The sequence below is a fragment of the Centruroides sculpturatus genome, unplaced genomic scaffold (assembly GCF_000671375.1).
Source record: "Centruroides sculpturatus isolate CEXI.00-Female unplaced genomic scaffold, Cexi_2.0 scaffold182, whole genome shotgun sequence".
Lineage (NCBI taxonomy): Eukaryota > Metazoa > Arthropoda > Arachnida > Scorpiones > Buthidae > Centruroides > Centruroides sculpturatus.
The window spans coordinates 574,306-593,883 of NW_019384651.1; the positions used below are offsets into that span (position 1 = coordinate 574,306).

General features: G+C 28.8%; 1 protein-coding gene across 1 annotated transcript in view; it reads left to right on the forward strand.

Annotated features, from left to right (window-relative positions):
* LOC111626302 (lisH domain and HEAT repeat-containing protein KIAA1468 homolog) overlaps positions 1–18,612 on the forward strand; it is a 59,892-nt gene extending 41,280 nt beyond the window's left edge. Inside the window, 11 exon segments of the mRNA XM_023369625.1 lie at positions 1,800–1,983; positions 3,105–3,261; positions 9,317–9,489; positions 9,563–9,648; positions 10,335–10,441; positions 14,943–15,125; positions 15,195–15,258; positions 15,331–15,469; positions 15,556–15,672; positions 17,502–17,655; positions 17,736–18,612. Of these exon segments, the coding sequence (XP_023225393.1) occupies positions 1,800–1,983; positions 3,105–3,261; positions 9,317–9,489; positions 9,563–9,648; positions 10,335–10,441; positions 14,943–15,125; positions 15,195–15,258; positions 15,331–15,469; positions 15,556–15,672; positions 17,502–17,655; positions 17,736–17,871 (1,500 nt within the window). The 3' untranslated portion in view covers positions 17,872–18,612.
* The last annotated feature ends 966 nt before the right edge of the window (positions 18,613–19,578 follow it).

Genomic DNA, 19,578 nt, shown 5'->3' on the forward strand with positions numbered 1-19,578 from the left:
CCACTCCCCCCTTTTTCTCGGTGCGGACTTACTTTTTTCCGCTGTGTGCGTGAGTTTTTTTTCTATGGCACTTTTCTCTCGTCGGCGAGTTGGTTTCTCTTCTATTTTTAAGTTTCTAAGATGAATGGTGAGGAAACCTTCATCCTAACAAAACATAAGCCCCAAACAAAATATAATAAAAAAGCAAAATAAAAGTAAATAAAAATAATGCTCGGACTTGGTTCCTTACAAAAATTTAAATCCCCATGACATTTCTGAGTTTGCTGGAGTGCCATATAGTGTGCAATTTTGAAAATAATGGTCTATTAATTTGAATTTGTTTGTTCAAATTAACCTTATTTTTTAAATGTAATAATTGAAATTACTTCTAATTTTTTAGTGTTACATCAACAATAAAATCCTGTGATATTCTGTATAAATGTTTTGCAATGAAAGTATTGTTACTATTACATCAAAATATTTTTTATGCCATTTTACAAATTAGTGGAGAGTAGAGATTTATTTCAAGCTGATAATTTATTATTTAATTTTGATGATGATAAATATTCTATCCAGGTACAGTAAGCTGATAATTATTTAATAGCTCAAAGCTGAATGCTTTCATTAAAAAAATTTAATACTTTTTATAATGAAATTTTAATGATTAATCCATATAAATAAGTTTTAAACAGAACTTATATGAACTTATCATAAATTAATAAAGCTCTAATATTATACTGTATTTATTCAATTATAAGTCAACCCCATGAAATCTGAAATGGAAATAAATAAATGTTTCTTTGGTGTATGTAGGTTATACTCCGTTCACACCAAGAATTTCAATCTAGATTGTGATCAAGGTTGGTGACAATGCCTTGGTGCGACCTCTCTCGACTGTTTCAATCACAATTGACTCAAGAGAGTTCTTGAAACTAGATCCAGTCATAAGAGAGATCCCACAATCTCACATATGCAAGAAAATACAAGATGGCTGCGGAACACATGTTGGGCTATCAACAGAGAAATAAAAAATATATTTGGAGAGACGATGACATTGTTTATTATTAGATATAAGGCAAGAAAAAGTATTTATTTCTAACCAAAACTTCCATTTTGTTTGTTGGTGTTTGTGACTTACTGCGTAGTTATGTCAGTTTTATCATCGCGTGTAATAGCAGGATTCTTCTCAAATGGACTGCCTGTGCGAACAGCACGACATATGACTGGCAACAGTCACAATCCAGATTGTAGGTAAATCGAGATCGAAGTGAGTCGTGGATTGTGTGCAAATGTAGTATTATAGTGTTCATTACAGATGAGGCCTAATAACATAGATGAGAAAAGAAATTTTAATACTTAACGTAAATTATACATGATAAATTATAATGATCAGGATTGCTTCAAACCCAAAACTTGTTAATATATTAATGTCTCATTATATAGTCATCATTTGACAAATAAACAAACATGTCATCAAATGATTTAACAATTCAGTTACTTTTTGCAAATCAATTAAAAATGTGAAATGCAAATTAACTTCTTGGGCTAGATTAGGTGTGGTAAAGAGTATGTATTCACATATGTGCAAGCAAACAGGAATACATTCTGAGCTTATTAAGCTTTCACATACTAATACTAACACTTAAGTTTTTATGTCAGGCAACATTGAAAGCATTGTTTTTAATAACTAAGTCATATTTGAAGGATTTTATATTGGAAATTTATTCCAATTTAATTTCTTCCTTATAAAATTTTTATATGATATTGTTTAAAAATCTGAACATTCTCATACTTAATAAATTAAATGTATTTTTTTATAGTTATTAACTCAAAGGACACAAGATGAAAACCCAGTACCTTCAACTGAAGAACAACAATTGGCTTTATTGATAAAAGCTCTTCAGATAATTCTTCCATTTTTATTTGTATCATTGCTTCAGTCAGGTCCTTTTAATGATGATAAGAGTGATATTTCTCCAAGCAAAACAACCACTGAATTGGAAGGTATGAAATGCAATTTTTATTAAGATTTAAAAATAACTTATATTTTTAAATCAATATAATACAAATTATTGTACTGACCTTTCAACTAGAAATATCTTTGATTAATAGCTTCAATAAATTTTTTTTTTCATTCATATTCAAACTCATTCATTTATTTCAGTTTTTGTTGTCAACAAAAACTGAAATAAATGAATGAGTTATGCCAAGTGTTGATTATTACGCTGCATTGCGGTTTTGAAAAACTAATATGAAGATACAACATGGTTTCAAAATATGAAACAAATTTTTTTTTCAGAAAACTATATTATATGTTTGAGTTTTCTATTTAATTACTTAATGTAAATATGATTTATTTGTATAATTAATGTTTGTCAAATTTGACAAACCTTAATTATACAAATAAAAGATATCCTACAATGTTGTATGATACCTTTACTATTTATAGGAGACCTTTACCCATTACTATCAGGAGGGATTCTAATTTAAAATTTGGTTTAGTTTCATAATTTTTATGGGATATTTGGTTCGTTAATTCATTTTTACTTTCCCTTCTGTTATATATAACAGAGGGAAAGTATGGCGATTGGTCAAAAACTGACCCTCCAAGATTTTTACATTTTTGGACTCGGGACCTTGAAACTTTAGGGTAATTTCTTTACGTATGGTAAGTAAATCTATAAAATTTTTAATTTAAATTATAATATATATGACTAAATAAACTTTATAAATATTGTTTTAACAACAACAAATTTTTTATTTAAACCAATTTGGTTTCAAAAATTTTGTTACAATATATACAATTACAAGTTCCTAATATAATTAATAAAATTATTTTATTAGTTACTTTATTATTATTTATTTGGCCAGTGGCTGAGTAGTTAAAACCACTGAATACTTGTAGTTGGTCTCAGGTTTTCACCTGACCAACAAGCTGATCATGTGGAATTTTTTGTGTTTTCTTCATATATTTGACATCTAAATAGGGGCCAGTTTTCCACTGAAAGTATCCTGTATCTCCATTTGTTGCATTTCTGTATCCCATCAAACTAAAAACTTTTATTTTTTTGAGTAAAATATATTTATGAAAATGATTAATTATTTACATAAAGTGTTTTATTTAGTGGATCGTCTACCAGTATCTCCTAGTCAACTTCAGGATCCTAATGTCATAATTGGTGATGCCCATATTTTAACAACATTGATTGAAAGATATGATAAACACATTAATGAAGAATGGTATAAACCTTGGGAAATACATAATTGGATTACTAAATCATTGTAAGTTTTTTTATTTATATAAAAATTAGTTCTAATTAATTTATAGATGCAAATTGTAAATTAGTTAATTTACTCTGTATATTTAATGACTGCAATTTTATAATTTTTAATAAGATTCAATTATAAATTTTAATTACATTTTTAAGTTTGTTTAACATTAAATAATATTATACGTTGAAAAATTATATTATAATATATAATTAGATTGCAGAAATGTGTGTAATGAAACTTTTACAAAGTCTAAATGTTTTTTTCCTAGTAAACTTCAGAGAATTGAATGTTTTACACATTCTTCTGATACACTATATTCACTTATTGACAAATAAAGTTATGCATCAAGAAGGTAGTGCTAGAATTGAATGAAATTTTATTAGTGTGAACATAATGAAAATGGTAATTATGCTATCATAACAAAAGAAGTTTCCTGGAGCAATGATGCAATTTAAAGGAACCTTCAATACCTTGTAGATCAGAATATTAACATAGACTTTCCTTTTTCTACTGTACATCACAGCAGCTTTGTCAAGATTCCTGAAAAATACTTTCTCTCATATTTCAAAAACAGTTTAAAGAAAGATAGCAGCACAGAATCAAAAGATTTATTGAATGTATGCATTTCAGGGATTTCCCAAAATGTACATAATCTATTGGGTTATCCGGAAAGTTCATGCCAATTTTGAAGGAAAATTGAAATGCAGGAGATTTAAATTTTAGTATACATTTGTTGAATTATATAAGTGTCATTCTGTTCTACAACCTTTCTCCATCTTTCAGGCAACTTGAAAAATACTTCCAGAATCTCTCTGGTTTTTCAGCAAAAACTTTTCTATGTGATTTTTATCTCAACCAAAGAATTGAAGATTTTTCTATTAAGGGAATTTTGTAATGAACGAAATAGGCAGAAATCAGAGGGCACGAGATCTGGTGAATATGGTGGATGGGGTAGAACATCCCAACTGAGCTTCAACAACTTTTGTCGAGTTATCAAAGACACATGAGCTGCACATTGTCCTGATGAAACACGATGCTCTTCCGATTCGCTGTTTCTGGATAATTTTGTTCAATTGCTGTCTTTAATTTGCCTACTTGGGAACAATACATTTCTGAATTTATCATCTCGTTGTTTGATAAAAGCTCATAATACAGGATCCCTTTCCAATCCCACCAGACACAGAGCATGACCTTTCTATGGATGAAGACCAGCTTTTGGGGTGGCTAAAGGTGGTTCATTCCGTTATCCTCAAGATCTTTTTCACTTAACATTATCATAAATGATCCATTTTTCATCCCCTGTCACTACTTGCTTCAAAAACTGTTTCCTCATTGTGTTTATAGAGCGAGTTGCAAATGGAAATGCGATCCATCAGATTTTTCTCCATTAAATTGTGGGGAACCCATACATCAAAACGGTTTATGTAGCCAAGCGTCACAAAATGCTCGTGGATGGTGGATTTTGACATATTTAACATGTCTGCTAATTTACATGTCGTATGGTGTGGGTTATTCTCGATCAGTGTTTTAATCTGATCTTTGTCTGTGGTGGAAGGCCTACCTGGGCGTTCTTGATTTTTAAGGTTGAAATCACCAGCTTTAAACCTAGCAAACCACTTCCGCACAGTTCTTTCAGCTACAGCACCTTTGCCATAAACAGCGCATATCTTGTTTGCTGCTTGTGTGACATTTTTGCCTTTCTGGTAAAAGAAAAGTATTAAATACCTAAGATGCACATTGTTTTCTTCCATATTCAAAGGCATATAAAACTGACAAAAATTAACATATCATAACCAAATTTTTTACCAAATATGTCTGAAGTACTGTCTTTTATGATATGCACACATGTCATTTGTTTTCAATCATTCTGATATGTTCAGACCTGTCCTTATGCCACCTACCACAAATCGGCATGAACTTTCCAGACAACCCAATATAAATTCATGTAGCATGTGCAAAATTGTCATGTGTTTCAAATTTTATTAACAATTTTTTCTAAAACTGGAGTTACTTAGTTATGCTTTTATGATGTCTAAATTTGGAATATACACAAGTTTAGCATAAAATGTTGAAATGATTAAAGGAATGAAAAAGTAAGTGACAAGAGAACATATCTCAATAACATGAAATATTGATGAACTTCAGAAAACTGGTTGAATTTTTAAAAATGGATAATTTGAGCTTTTTGAATTTAATCTGATGCTTAAATTAATAAGATTTGATTATATTTGGCCATTATTTTAAATCAACTGAACATATACAGTGGGTGATCGGTTAACGAACATAATCCGTTCCAAGACTTTGTTCGCTATCCGAATTGTTTGTTAATCGATTATTAATTTACCATAGGTTTTAATGGGAATTTAATTAATTTGTTCTGGAGACCCCCAAAAATAAAAAATATATACTTTCTTACTGTGTTTATTTATATGTAATAATAAAAATACATACATACACAATCTTGCATTTTTATTAGTCATGTTTTTTCCGTTTGAAAGGGTTAAATAATCTGTCTAATGTCGATTGCTTTTCTCTCTTCAGGATTTTTTGTAAGTAGCTATTAATAGCATTGCAATTGTAGAAATCCCCAAGCCTCAACCTGGTTTGGATGCCATTCTATGATCGTTATTTTGACATCCTCCTACTATTACAAAACATCTTTAATAACAGATATCGGCATTAATCCTTTTTTTCAGAAGAAAACATATCTCGCTGAGTTTCTTGCTGTTCTTCATTCAAGAGTTCTTGGCATTCTTCTGTCGTCAGATCTGTTTCGGATTCCATTATGAACTCTTCGATGTTCTTTATATCTCAGATGTGATTTTTGTTACTCTTTTAGCTGCTTGAGTCTTCTTGATAATACAGTAACTTTCTTAGATAAGATTGAACTGAGGCCTACTGTAGATCTGTTCAAGCCATACTGCCCAGCAACAACAGACATCAGACATCTGCCCACTCTCACCTTTTGAAAATAAAAACCGACGCAAAACTTAATGAGTGCCCACCTGACAGTCTTGTGAATACTATAAAAGAATTGTTCTGTCAGAAAAATAAAAGGCTGGAATTACAAGGGAGAGTTTCAAGTTCGGAGGAATATTATCCAGTCAGAATATACCAGCTTGAGCATCGATGTCAATGTCTCCCATACTCCGAAAGGTTTCGAATTGTTGCCCGAAGACAAGGGAAAACCAATTGATATTCATTATTTTACATTGCTTCTTCTTGTGTTTGTTCTATGGGGGTGTTCATTATCCGATCATGTGTTCGTTGTTTGAACATAAAAATCTTTCATGAAAGTGTTCGTTATCCGATCTGTTTGTTAACTGATTACCCACTGTAATTATTTCATGTTTGCAATTAATGTTGAACATATTTTTAACAGTGACAATAAATAAGCTTTAATTTAAAAAAAAAATCAAATAGTTCAGTGTTAAATAAGAAATAAGATTAATATTATGTCTTTTAATTAACAAGAAAAACACTACTTTAAAAATCCTGCAAATAAATTTACTAATAAAAATATTTTTGATCGGTTTAACCAATCCTCTTCAGTTATGATGAAATAGAATGTAAATTTAAAAATAAATGATAAATCATAATTCCAAAATAAATACATAACTGAAATCATAGTTGTGAANATGTAGTTCGAAATAAGTTTAAAAGATTTTTCAAACAATTGTACATAAAAAAAAAATTATGTAATTTCTTAATACTAATTTTAAAGATTAAAAATAAGTAATAAGTTTATAATAAATTTATATTAGTAATAATCGTAAGAAGCCAATATGCATTAACCTATTCCCTGGTATTCTCGACATATCTTGGGTTTAAACATGATGACCTTGACCTGTGAACCTGATATATCTCGTTTCTGCATCGGGACGCTTTTGACACTAGATGTCATTAGTCAGCATAATTTTTATATTAAAACTAACTTCCAAAATATAATTTTTTTGTTTTTACGTTTATTAATATGGCTATTTTGTTTGTGAAAAATAAAAAAATATTAAGTAAAACACACCTTTAAAAATTCAGCAAATTTACTAATAAAAACATTTTCAATTGGTTTAACCGATCCTTCTCAGTTACGATGAGATAGAATGTGAAAATAGAACATAAATTTAAAAATAAATGATAAATCATAATTCCAAAATAAATACATAACTGAAATCATAGTTGTGAATAATAAATAAATAACTACAGAAAGAAAATCTATATATATAAAGCTGAAAAACCAGATTCTTTCTTTCTGTCACTGTATGCCAAAAATGGCCACTAGGGAGGCCCCTAGCTATTATTTAAATTAACAATAAATTCAGTATATTATTATTTCATGCAGTATTTTTTGCATTTTTGGCTGCGTTTTAGTAGGGTACGCCATGAGAAATTCAGAATATTTATAATAGGAATTTATTATTTATACCATGGAATGACACCAGTCCTGCTAGAACACCCATGAGGGGCGTCTCGGGCTACTAGAATAGAAGGATTGGAAGTATGAAATAATCTAATAATCTTGATCTTTGTTGTTGTTTTTTGCCAGGGCAACACTGTGCTCATCTGCTGGTAAACAATAAAAAGTAAAAACAGGCAAATAAATGTCCTTTAATAAAATTAACTTTATAAAAAGACTACCATGCTATAGCTAAGTTGTTGGAGTCTCTATGGTTGATTATACGCTAGATATGTTGATGATATCTTGTGGCAGAGAAAACCAAACCTACAGCAATTTTTAAAGGAGATCAATGATAACCCCTATGGATTATTCCTACAATTAGATCAGGAGAGTGAAACATCTGTAAACTTTTTGGACATTTCTGTCTCTTACAAATATGGCGAAATTTGGACCAAGGTATACAGGAAACCTTGTTTTCAACCCATTTTAATTCCACATCACTCTGTGGATCCTCTCCACATCAGATTGGCAGCCTTCAGATCCTCGATAAGAAGGGCATATACACGTTATCAGCATAAGTGACACCATATCAGAGCTGAATTACATCTTAAAGATTGCAGAACAACAAGGTTATCCAATAGAAATGATTTGGAGGTTGATCACAATGTTTCAAACAAAACATCAGAATACATCGGGGATCCAGAAACGAAGAGTGGTTTTGAATTATTTCCCCTTTTTAAGGCATAGGAAAGTAGCCAGAACTAATAATCTCCAAGTTGTATATCAATACAATCCAATGATATTCAAAATTTTAAGGAATGATAAAAAAAAAACCATATAACCATAATTTGGCTGCAGGGATTTACTCCATCCCAATAATTGACCAACATTTCAAATCAAAACTGGTTTATGTGGGTTCCACCATGTGCAACTTACAATAATGGCTCTATACAATTGATAAAAATCTTGATAGCATGATGTTGGCAGCTTGCGCACAACATCAGGACATTCAGGTACAATGGGAGCAGGCATCAATCACCAAACTAACATTGAATATAAATACTATGAGATATCTTGAAAGATTGGAGATTTTTAAAGCGCACAAAAAATCCAGTTGCATCAACCACAGAGACACCGACAACTCAGCTACCACATGGTGGTCTTTTTATAAAGTTAATTTTATTAAGGGACATTTATTCATCTGTGTTTACTTTTTATTGTTTATTTTATTTCTGTAGTTATTTATTTATTATTCACAACTATGATTTCAGTTATGTATTTATTTTGGAATTATGGTTTATTGTTTATTTTTAAATTTACGTTCCATTTTCACATTCTATTTAATTGTAACTGAAGAGGATCGGTTAAACTGATCGAAAACATTTTTATTGGTAAATTTATTTGCTGGATTTTTAAAGGTGTGTTTTTCTTGTTGTCTATTTATCCAGTTGATAGAGAATATATTGATGTCTTTAATTAAACTTTAGTATAATAATAATAGTAAAAATAGCTGGTTAAAATTAATGGTGTAGAATTATTGATATTTTAAGCAATTTTTAATATCAAGTAGATAATAAAATTGATATATGTTGTAATTAAAATCAAAAGTTTACCCAGAATTTAATGTATTATTGCATATAACAATATTTCTAATTTATTTTTTTTTAGTCTTCCATGGTTAATGAATGTGTTATCCTTCATCAATCCTCCAAGACAAATTATAGTCCATTCATTTGTAGAATTTATGCATTATTTTTGTCATTTATTTGGAAAGAATTTTGTCAAAAGAAAAGTGAAACCATTATTCTTAAATAGGGTAAAAATTCCTGAAGAAGAACTTGGTAATTTATAATATTTTCTCATTTACTCTGTAGAATTTTAAATTACTAACTCTAAAATTTATTTTATTTATAGATTATGGTGTTCATTTAAAACATCCTGCTCTTGCTGATGCCACAATACCTGTATATGCTGCAGGAGTTTTGACAGTCTTTCATCAAGTATGTTGTGTATTTAAAATTTAATAACATTACACAACAGTTTTATATTCTATAAATGTGTGAATATATTAGAAATAGCTAGAAGTATTAAAATTCATTTCAGTTGGCAATGAAGCTAGTCTTCATTAGCTATATGAATGATGTTTACTAATAAACACTTCAGGGTTTTTTAAAATATATTTCTTATGGCATTTCTTTCATATAGATAAAATTTTTCTCTTCATTTATTCACTAACATTCTACCCATTAACATAAATATTATGTTAATATGAAAAAAAAATCTAGAATGTGTCATTAATTCAAGATTTTTTGAAGTATTATTAATAAAAGTGATATAAAACTAATTTTATAAATGAAAGACAGTTATGCAACTGTAAATAAGATTTTTTAGTTGTTTATAGATCTTAAAAATTTGTACACATTGATTCATTTGTATAATTAATAACTTTAGCTATGAAACTCCAGTGTGAAATCTGAAACCTAATTAACAGATTTTATGCAATATTTACTGAGAAGTTAGATTTCTTCTGTATTGTTTTTATAAATAATTTAATTAGTGTTATAATATATATACTTTTTCCACAGTATATGAAATTTACAATGTAGAAATTATATTTTAAATATTGCATTAGGCTGTTGTTTATTTAAAATAATATTTAAAAAGAAATATTGTGTTTATTTTTAAGGATGAAGATAGAAAAGAATTATTATCATTTCTGCAAGAATTATTATGCACATTATCACTGTGTCATGCTCCATTAGCAAGCATACAAAGTACTATATTAGAATTATGGTAAGCTGTAGATATTATGGTAATAATATCTACAAAGTATACAAAGTACTATATTAGAATTATGGTAAGCTGTAGAAGCTGTATTAGAATTATGTAAAACTGTATACATGATAAGATATAGAAATTTTTATAAAAATTTCTATATCTTATCATGTATAATTTTTATGATAATTTTAAACACTTTTTATTTTTGTTTCTATGAAATTGTGACAGCATATGATTATGTAACGCAATATATAAATTACTTAACTCTATAAAATATAGAACTACAGTATGTAAACTTAATAAATTTGACTAATTATTACGATGTAGTATTAAAACTTAGCTTTTTCAAAAGTTTATAGATTACTTGCATGCATATAGGGAGTTCATATTTACAAGAGCACTACCAGTGATTGCACCCTTCAGTTTGGCTGAGTTGGATATATATTGTAGTACAGTACTACCCTCTCATTATTTCATGGTAAAGCCACTCAATATAATTCTCAAGTATTTGCAAGAAAGATTAGTTTAAAATTTTGTGTTCTTTATCCATTTTGTTAAATATATAATACATTAATAGAGGCTTAGCTGAGTAGATAAGGTGTTCAACCACTCTGTTATATATTGTAGATTTGAATCTTACATTTTTAAAAGTTTTTCTGTAATTGGCATTGAAATGGACTATTAGTGTAGTGTAATTATAACACTTGCTATTCAATAAAACATTTCAAATTATTTTCCACTTTTTTATAATTTTTCTTTCTACAACATTATATCACATCAGTAGCATTTGTTGAGTAAATAGAAAGCTCCTATCTTGTCTAGTCTTGAATTATTAGTGTAGCAGTATGAGTGTGTTGAAGATGCTATGTGATATGAAACTATTCAGCAAATGATTACAATTATAATAAGTAAGAAAGTTCATACCTCATGACTCCCACAATTCACCCACGTTGCTACACCAATAATTCAATACTTGCAAGGGGTTTTTGTTATTGTGTAATATTGCTGCATGTCTACCTGGAAATTTCAAGGTATAAAATGTTGAATTATAATGAATAAAGTCTTCAAAGTACTTTACATAATAATCCACTTCAATGTAGATTAGAAAACTTAAAGTATGATATGAATTTCCAATAAACAGTATAGCAGTTTAACACCTTATCCACTTGGCAATACCACTGCTAACATATTATCGATATTAATATAACTCAGTTCAAAAGGAACAAAGAAAATTTTAAATTCATTTTTCTCATGTTTTCTTGATAGTTGCATCAAGTAACTTTATCATGAACTAGCAGATGAGCCTGGTGTTGCTCAGACAAAAAGTAACAATAGCAAAGATTAAGATTATTGGATTATAGCTGACCTTCCCCTTTTTATCGAGTGCAAGAATTAGGTCCCCCCTCTTCCGAGACTAAGTAGAAAATTTTTAGATATCTGCTTACAACACTGGGATAACGATAATTAATTAAGATTCACAGCAACCACTAACCAATGCATAGTACCACAAAGTGATGAATAACAAATGTTTTCGTAACCCTTTCCTGGGTTCTTCTTCAGGTTTACTAAATTTGAAAAATAAGCTGGATCTCCCCGAATCATTTGTAAATATAAATTCAAACATAAAATCAAACATTAAGACGAAGAGTTTGAATAAAGCAAACCTATGCACATGCACTTCCTGTGTCATCTTTATATATGATGGTGAATTTTTAGAAGGGTCTAAAAATATGTTCGATTTCCCGCATAAATGCAAAAAAGACATTTAAAATAGTACAGTAGAAGCCGAGTTCTTTGGGGTAATCCTTAACCCTCTCTCTCTCTCTCTCCCCACAGTGGGAATTTCGAAAAATCCCTTCTTCATATGTATTCTCATGGCATACCCTAACTGTGTACCAAATTTCAACTTTCAACTCCTAACCGTTTGGATTCTGCACTTATCATCATTATCAACCCGTCTTGATTATATTATAAGATTACTGGAAGGTTGGGACTATGATATATATCAAACTCAGCCAAATTGGAGGGGATCATCTCTTATAGTCCCCCAGTTAATTAAATTTAATTTTTGTTGATAAAATATTTTNCCTAACCTCCCTTTTCGCACTAGTTATTTGTTTCATATAACATGGATTCGCATAACACAGCAATTTTTTGGAAAGTAACATCCATTTTATATGGGGGTTACCTGTATTTAGTGCTAGAATAATCAAAATTTGAATATTAATCTTCTTTATCAAATTAATGTTCAAATTTTAATAACCCTACTTCATTTTTATTTTTCTAGCTCTCTATTTTCTGAAATAAACATTGTCTTTAATTTTGGTTTGCAATATGTTACCAAGTTTTCTTTATTTTCTTTTTAGATAAAAAAAAAATGGATAAAGGAGAAATCTTTATATGTGAAAATATATTTCTGTTCATTGTTTTACATTCACATTTATTAAAAATGATCAAAGTAAAACTAGACAATTTTATACTTTACAGTGTACAAATTATAATAGCTAAAACCATGTTTTCTTACTTGAATATGCTGTTAATATACTTAAAATTGAAAATATAAAATAAGTGTGTTAGTTATTTCATATTTTAAAAAATAACTTACTATTTAGTTGTTAAAATAGCAATTTCATTACTTTTGTTAATTCTTTTTCTGTAACCAATAAAATTTTTGTTAGTATTTCCTGATATCTGAAATATAATTGTATAATCCAGATTACTGCTCATTTCACAAATCTTGGCTGAGCTGTAAAAGTGCTCAGTAATAGGGACTAGTTTATTTACTTAGTGAAGGAAACAGATTGTTGACAAATGTTTGATCTTTTNTCCCCCAGTTAATTAAATTTAATTTTTGTTGATAAAATATTTTATCAAAAAAATTCTTTATACATTGAAATTTGCCTTTTTTGTTTTTTATTATAGACTGAAGTTAATAGACCCAGCAATCATTCAAGAAGTTATGAGTGATAAAATAGTAATCAGTTACAGGAAATCCCTGTTAGTTTGTAACTGCTTTTATAGCCAGGATAAAAGAATGGTACATAGAGATTTACATGTTAAGGAATTCAGTTAGTTTCAAATATGGCTATTTCGAAATTTGAAATGGAAATTTGTCCAAACTGTGATATGTGTACGTTGAATCATTCATTTAGATCAAAGTGCCTCCATGCTATAAGAAAACAACTCTAATCTGGTTAATATGGCTTTGCTTTTACAATATCACATTTTTGGGTGTCACCTTACCCATGGAATACAGGTAACCCTCGTATAACACGGCACTTCTATAGCACGGATTCACTCTAACACGGTTCGAGAATTGGTACCATCCCCCGTATAACACGGTACTTTTATAGCACAGATTCACTTTGACAAGGTTTGAGAAATGGGTAAAACCCTCGTACAACATGAAATGTAATAAATTTTTACATAGTTAAGTACTAATAGTTTTTATAAAAATAACTTTTTATAAAAATTTCTATATCTTATCATGTATAATTTTTATGATAATTTTAAACACTTTTTATTTTTGTTTCTATGAAATTGTGACAGCATATGATTATGTAACGCAATATATAAATTACTTAACTCTATAAAATATAGAACTACAGTATGTAAACTTAATAAATTTGACTAATTATTACGATGTAGTATTAAAACTTAGCTTTTTCAAAAGTTTATAGATTACTTGCATGCATATAGGGAGTTCATATTTACAAGAGCACTACCAGTGATTGCACCCTTCAGTTTGGCTGAGTTGGATATATATTGTAGTACAGTACTACCCTCTCATTATTTCATGGTAAAGCCACTCAATATAATTCTCAAGTATTTGCAAGAAAGATTAGTTTAAAATTTTGTGTTCTTTATCCATTTTGTTAAATATATAATACATTAATAGAGGCTTAGCTGAGTAGANGGATTCGCATAACATGGCAATTTTTTGGAACGTAACTACCATGTTATACAGGGGTTACCTGTACTCTTTTTTTCCTCTTATCTCATAAAATATGGCTGGTCTTCAGGATTGCAAGCAAGATTGGGCTGCAAGATATTTGTAGAGCCCTACAAATATCTTGATCTGATACTTGTAACCTTCAATCTATTACATTTGGACAACTTACTACTATTTGGGCCACATTAAAAACAATTTGGGCTACATTTTGAGGAATTCTGCTTTACTTTTTATAAAACCTATCTGGTAACCTGTGAGGTTTTCACCAGACATATACTGTTTACCTGCAGTTTATATTATTATTAATTATTAATGAATGAAAATAGCATTCTGTATAAGTAGCCATATTCAGTTTGCTTAATAAATTACAACAGTTATGTGGCATTTGGCATATTATACAGAAATATGTAAATCTTGGATAATTTGAAGTCAAAAATATTTCATCTCCTGAATTTCAAACTAATGAGGATTTCCTGTATTAAGTTATACTGAAGATAATTATAATACACTTTATAACATATTATTTACATTTAATAATTTAAGTATTTAATAATTTTTATTTAGTTCTTCACCTACCTATCATGAAACTGCTCTAGCAATGTTATGGGATGGAGTGGTGCATACATCTGCTTTAGTTAGAACAAGTTCTGGTCGCCTTTTTGAAATTTTAGTTGGAGTTGCTAGTGAGACTTTATTAAAAAATAGAATTGTTCCAGCATTAGTAACCCTGGCTAGTGATCCAGAAATGTAGGTTTAAATTAAATTATTTAAAATGAGTTTCAAGCAATGTTTGCCATAATTTGTTTTTTATTTTAGTGAAGTCAGAATTGCTACAATTCAAGCATTTGGATCTATTTTAGAAGTTACATCACAAAAAGATGTAAAATTAAGTTTTAATCTGACAGATTTAAAATTTTATTTTATTTTTATTCATATAATTTGTACTTCTTAGTTATTGGACAAGGTCCACATGCAATTCCAAACGTTTCTTGATGATCCTCAATATCTGAATCAACATACATTTCAGATAGAAATTATTCGCACTTTTGCTCGAGTTGGTTCTAATATCGATCCAAAATATAGAGATGATTGTAAGTAATTAAAAGTTTATTCATTCATAAAATGATAGAATATCTTTTTATCTTAAAATATCTATCAATATACTAATTTTTTCTAGTTATTTTACCAAAGTTAATGGTTTTGGCAGCACAAAATAACAATGTAAGTAATCAGACAAAGAAAAATGATATAGCAATGGCTTTATTGGAAGCATATACTGCATTATCATGTTGCTGTATCCTTTTAATGATATAATATTTTAATAGAATAATTGTAAAATCAACTTTTGATATTCTGACATCATCTGAGATAACTAAAATTAAGGAGTGCATTTGTTTTGGAAAACTAAATATATAATTTAAATTTTTTAACCATAAAGCTAGCCATCCTCAGCTTACAAATGAATTGGTGTATAAAATAGAATATTTACATTAGAACAAGTATTACATATAATTAAATTTCATAAATTTAAAATAGAAACTTAAATAGAAATACATAAATGTAAAATGGATTTAACTAAAAATTAAATGTACAGGTAACCCCTGTATAACACAGCACTTCTATAGCATGGATTCACTCTAACATGGTTCGAGAATTCGGAACATCCCCGTATAACACTGTGCTTTTACAGCACGGGTTCGCTCTAACACAGTTCAGGGATTGGGTAAAACCCTTGTACAACATGAAATGTAATAAAGGGTGCGTTCTTTTATACCTCAGCGTAACTCTGCACAAGCATTCTAATTGTTTTCGTGGCTACTTTGAATGCTCTTTTAACAATAATCCATTTAATGGTTAAATTTTACAATTGGAGCCCTTCTTTTGCCTCTAAAAGATCATTTTTGAATTATAGATTCCTCTATCACGATACTATCGATAGTGCGGGCACCACTATCTTTCTTTCACCATCGTTNGAAACAAATAAAATTTGTTATATTTATTATTATATATTGTATAAATATATAATAATAAATATATTTTCATTCTAAGTATATTTCATACAGTATATTCAGAATGAAAAGTTTGTAAACAATATTTTAATAAGTTACAAAATTAATTTTGATTTACATTTTGACTGGACGACTGCAATATAAGTTGTCATAGTTTATAAGACAATAGTTAAAAGCAATCTTGATAAATGACTGCATGCTGTGCATGTATATCATGTTAAAATCACTGGATGTATGTTTTCCTGCCAGAAATATGTGCATGAATGAACATTGTCATCATGTTGAACTACAGTATATACCAGCCATTAAAGTTTATAATTATTCCTTTTACAATGTGCATATCAGATAGATAAAGCTATACAATCTGCCACCAAAAAATAAAACAAAAAAATGTTTAAGATAGCTTCAGAATAGTTGAAATTTTTTGTTTATAATAGTGTTTATGGAATTTAAATTTTTACTGATTTAACTGTATACAGAATGTGAATAAATTTTTTATTAAACATACACATTTCTGACTGATAATATAATTAAATAATTTCATTTTTGTAAGTTTAAAAAAAATTCAAATTGAATGATCTTGGTATATAGCTGTAAATTATTCTACTGTGATTCTAACATTAAATAAAAGTAATTATAAATATTGGTTGTTTTAAAAGTAGAAAATGAAAAATAAGGGGAGAAAAGTTTAATTTAGTCATATCAAGTGTTGTTTTTATGTATATATTTATTAGATCTTTTCGTGCATTATTCGTATGTACGTGCCAAATCTTAAGGACGAACACAATTGCTAGCGGTGATAGCTAGAAAAAGTCAGATCCACGACATTGTGAATAATGCTTGAGTAATAGGGACTAGTTTATTTACTTAGTGAAGGAAACAGATTGTTGACAAATGTTTGATCTTTTACGAGAAACCAAAAAAAGACTTGAATTTTTGAAAACTTTCAGAGCCCAATGAATATCACACATTACCTAGCTAATATATCTGAAACAATCTGTACATCAATAACATGCCTATGGTACATAAAGATATGTAAATTTTTGTATAATATATAATATGTAAAATATAAAAATATAAATGAATTACTTGAAATTTCTTAACATGAAATTAGTTATAACTGATGTTGTTGTAGCTGAATCAGTATTGCCTGGTTTGAAATATCTCTTGACAGATTTGCAACAATGTGATCCTGAACATGCAGAAACTGTTGACATTATGATCAAAGAGTTTGAAACAAAGGCAGACATCAATAAATCTGCAGAAAAGTAAGAAACAAATTAAAAATATAATGTTTGCTTAAATAAATTGAGCTTTATAAATATTTGATTTTACTTTAAAATTTCAGTCGTTCAGCAATTATTTTGCAATCATCGCCAGTTAGCATGGAAGATGTCAAGAACAGAATGACTAAAATATTTGCAGCAAGATCAAATGCTTCTAAACCTAACATTCCCAGTATATTTCAACTCAGGAAAAAGTGATTAGAATTATTTTAATATAAATGAAATTTTATGTATATAATGTTTCATTTGGAATCATTCCATGACAAATCTCTTTCATTGAAAGTCCCCGCCCATACCACTCAGGCTTAATAACTTGAAAGGAAAGATATTTCCTAGTTTCCATCAGCATGTTAAACTAACGTGTGAAGTAATATGTGAAATGGCAGCTTGTTTCTGCACAAATATTTATTTGAGAAAGAAAATTTCAATCTAAACTTGGTTTATGTACATAAACATGTAAATTTGAATAATTAATTCATTTAAATATTAGATGAAATTCTAAGTAATGAAAGAAAATTTTAGCCTATTGTAAAGTTATGTGATGATAGACTTTTTCACATAATATTTTTATATCTATGATATTACTTATAAACTTTAAATGTGAATGAATAGTCATAAGAAATTCTTCCAAATTTGAAAAGTTGCTGTCCTGATGATGTCCATAGAATGAAAATAGTTCTCACAAATGTTTGTATATTCTTTGTTGCCAGCAATGTTTGTTGTTAGTGTATATTTTATGTCACTTATTAGAAATGGCACACATTGTTCCAGTATGGAATCCAACAAAGTTAAAAAGTGACAAATTAAATGAAATTATCCTGCCGAATTTTTTTAACATTATTATGTGATTGTACATACTTATAACATTCCAGAATTTAGAAAATTTCATTCTTCTTGCCGTTTTTTAAATTATATGATTTATATATGACTTTTTATCTTTTAAAANTGGATTTATGCGATTTTAGAAAATTACGGAACGTATCCCTACTTTTTCAAGGCAAGTAAAGTCTTTTTATGCGAATTTTTTATATGCGCTTTTCTGTAGAACGTATCACCACCGCATAAAACGAGACCTTACAGTATTTATAAAAATTTAATTTATGTTGATGTTGATATTAAATATGCTTTAAATAGAATAGAAAATATCTATAATATACCGAATTATACAGTCGACCCCCTATAACACTGTTGATTATTCCATTTTATACGAATTCCATGTTGTACGAGTCACTTAATTTTACGAATACATGAGCCGTTCACAAACCGGCACGCGTATTTGTAAAATTTAAGTGACTCGTACAACATGGAATTCATATAAAATGGAATAATCAACAGTGTTATAGGGGGTCGACTATATATAATTTTTAATATTGAAAAAATCAATATGAAATTGTCGATTCAATTGTTCAGACAGTTTGTGCTAGTTCGGGTGAGTAAGTCGCTCTCCTGAACCACGAATTGTGTATATATTTAAAATTAATCGAATGAAAATATTGCCTAAAATGAGTTTCGCGTAATTGTTTAATTTTCTAGCACTAAATAACATTTAGGAGAATAAGTATTTACTTTTTTCAACAAGACTGCGTGATTCAGATGAATAAGTGATTAATTTAAAATGGTTACCATATTTCGGCTCTTATGGATAGATAAAATAAGCACTGTGTTCTGCAAATTACTTAATAAACCCAGTATTTAAAAAGAAATTTATAGTATCGGAAGCATTTTTTTAAAATTTTTAATAATAGTTACCATAGCGATCTCATATCGGTGTACTTAGATTTAATTCATGTCGACACAGTAGTGCAGTGCTCTTACAAGGAAGAAAACACTGACATACTTAAGAGCATGCAGTTTGTGTTTCAACACGCAAAAACAAGCTTTTTTCACGTGTAAGACTTCGTATTT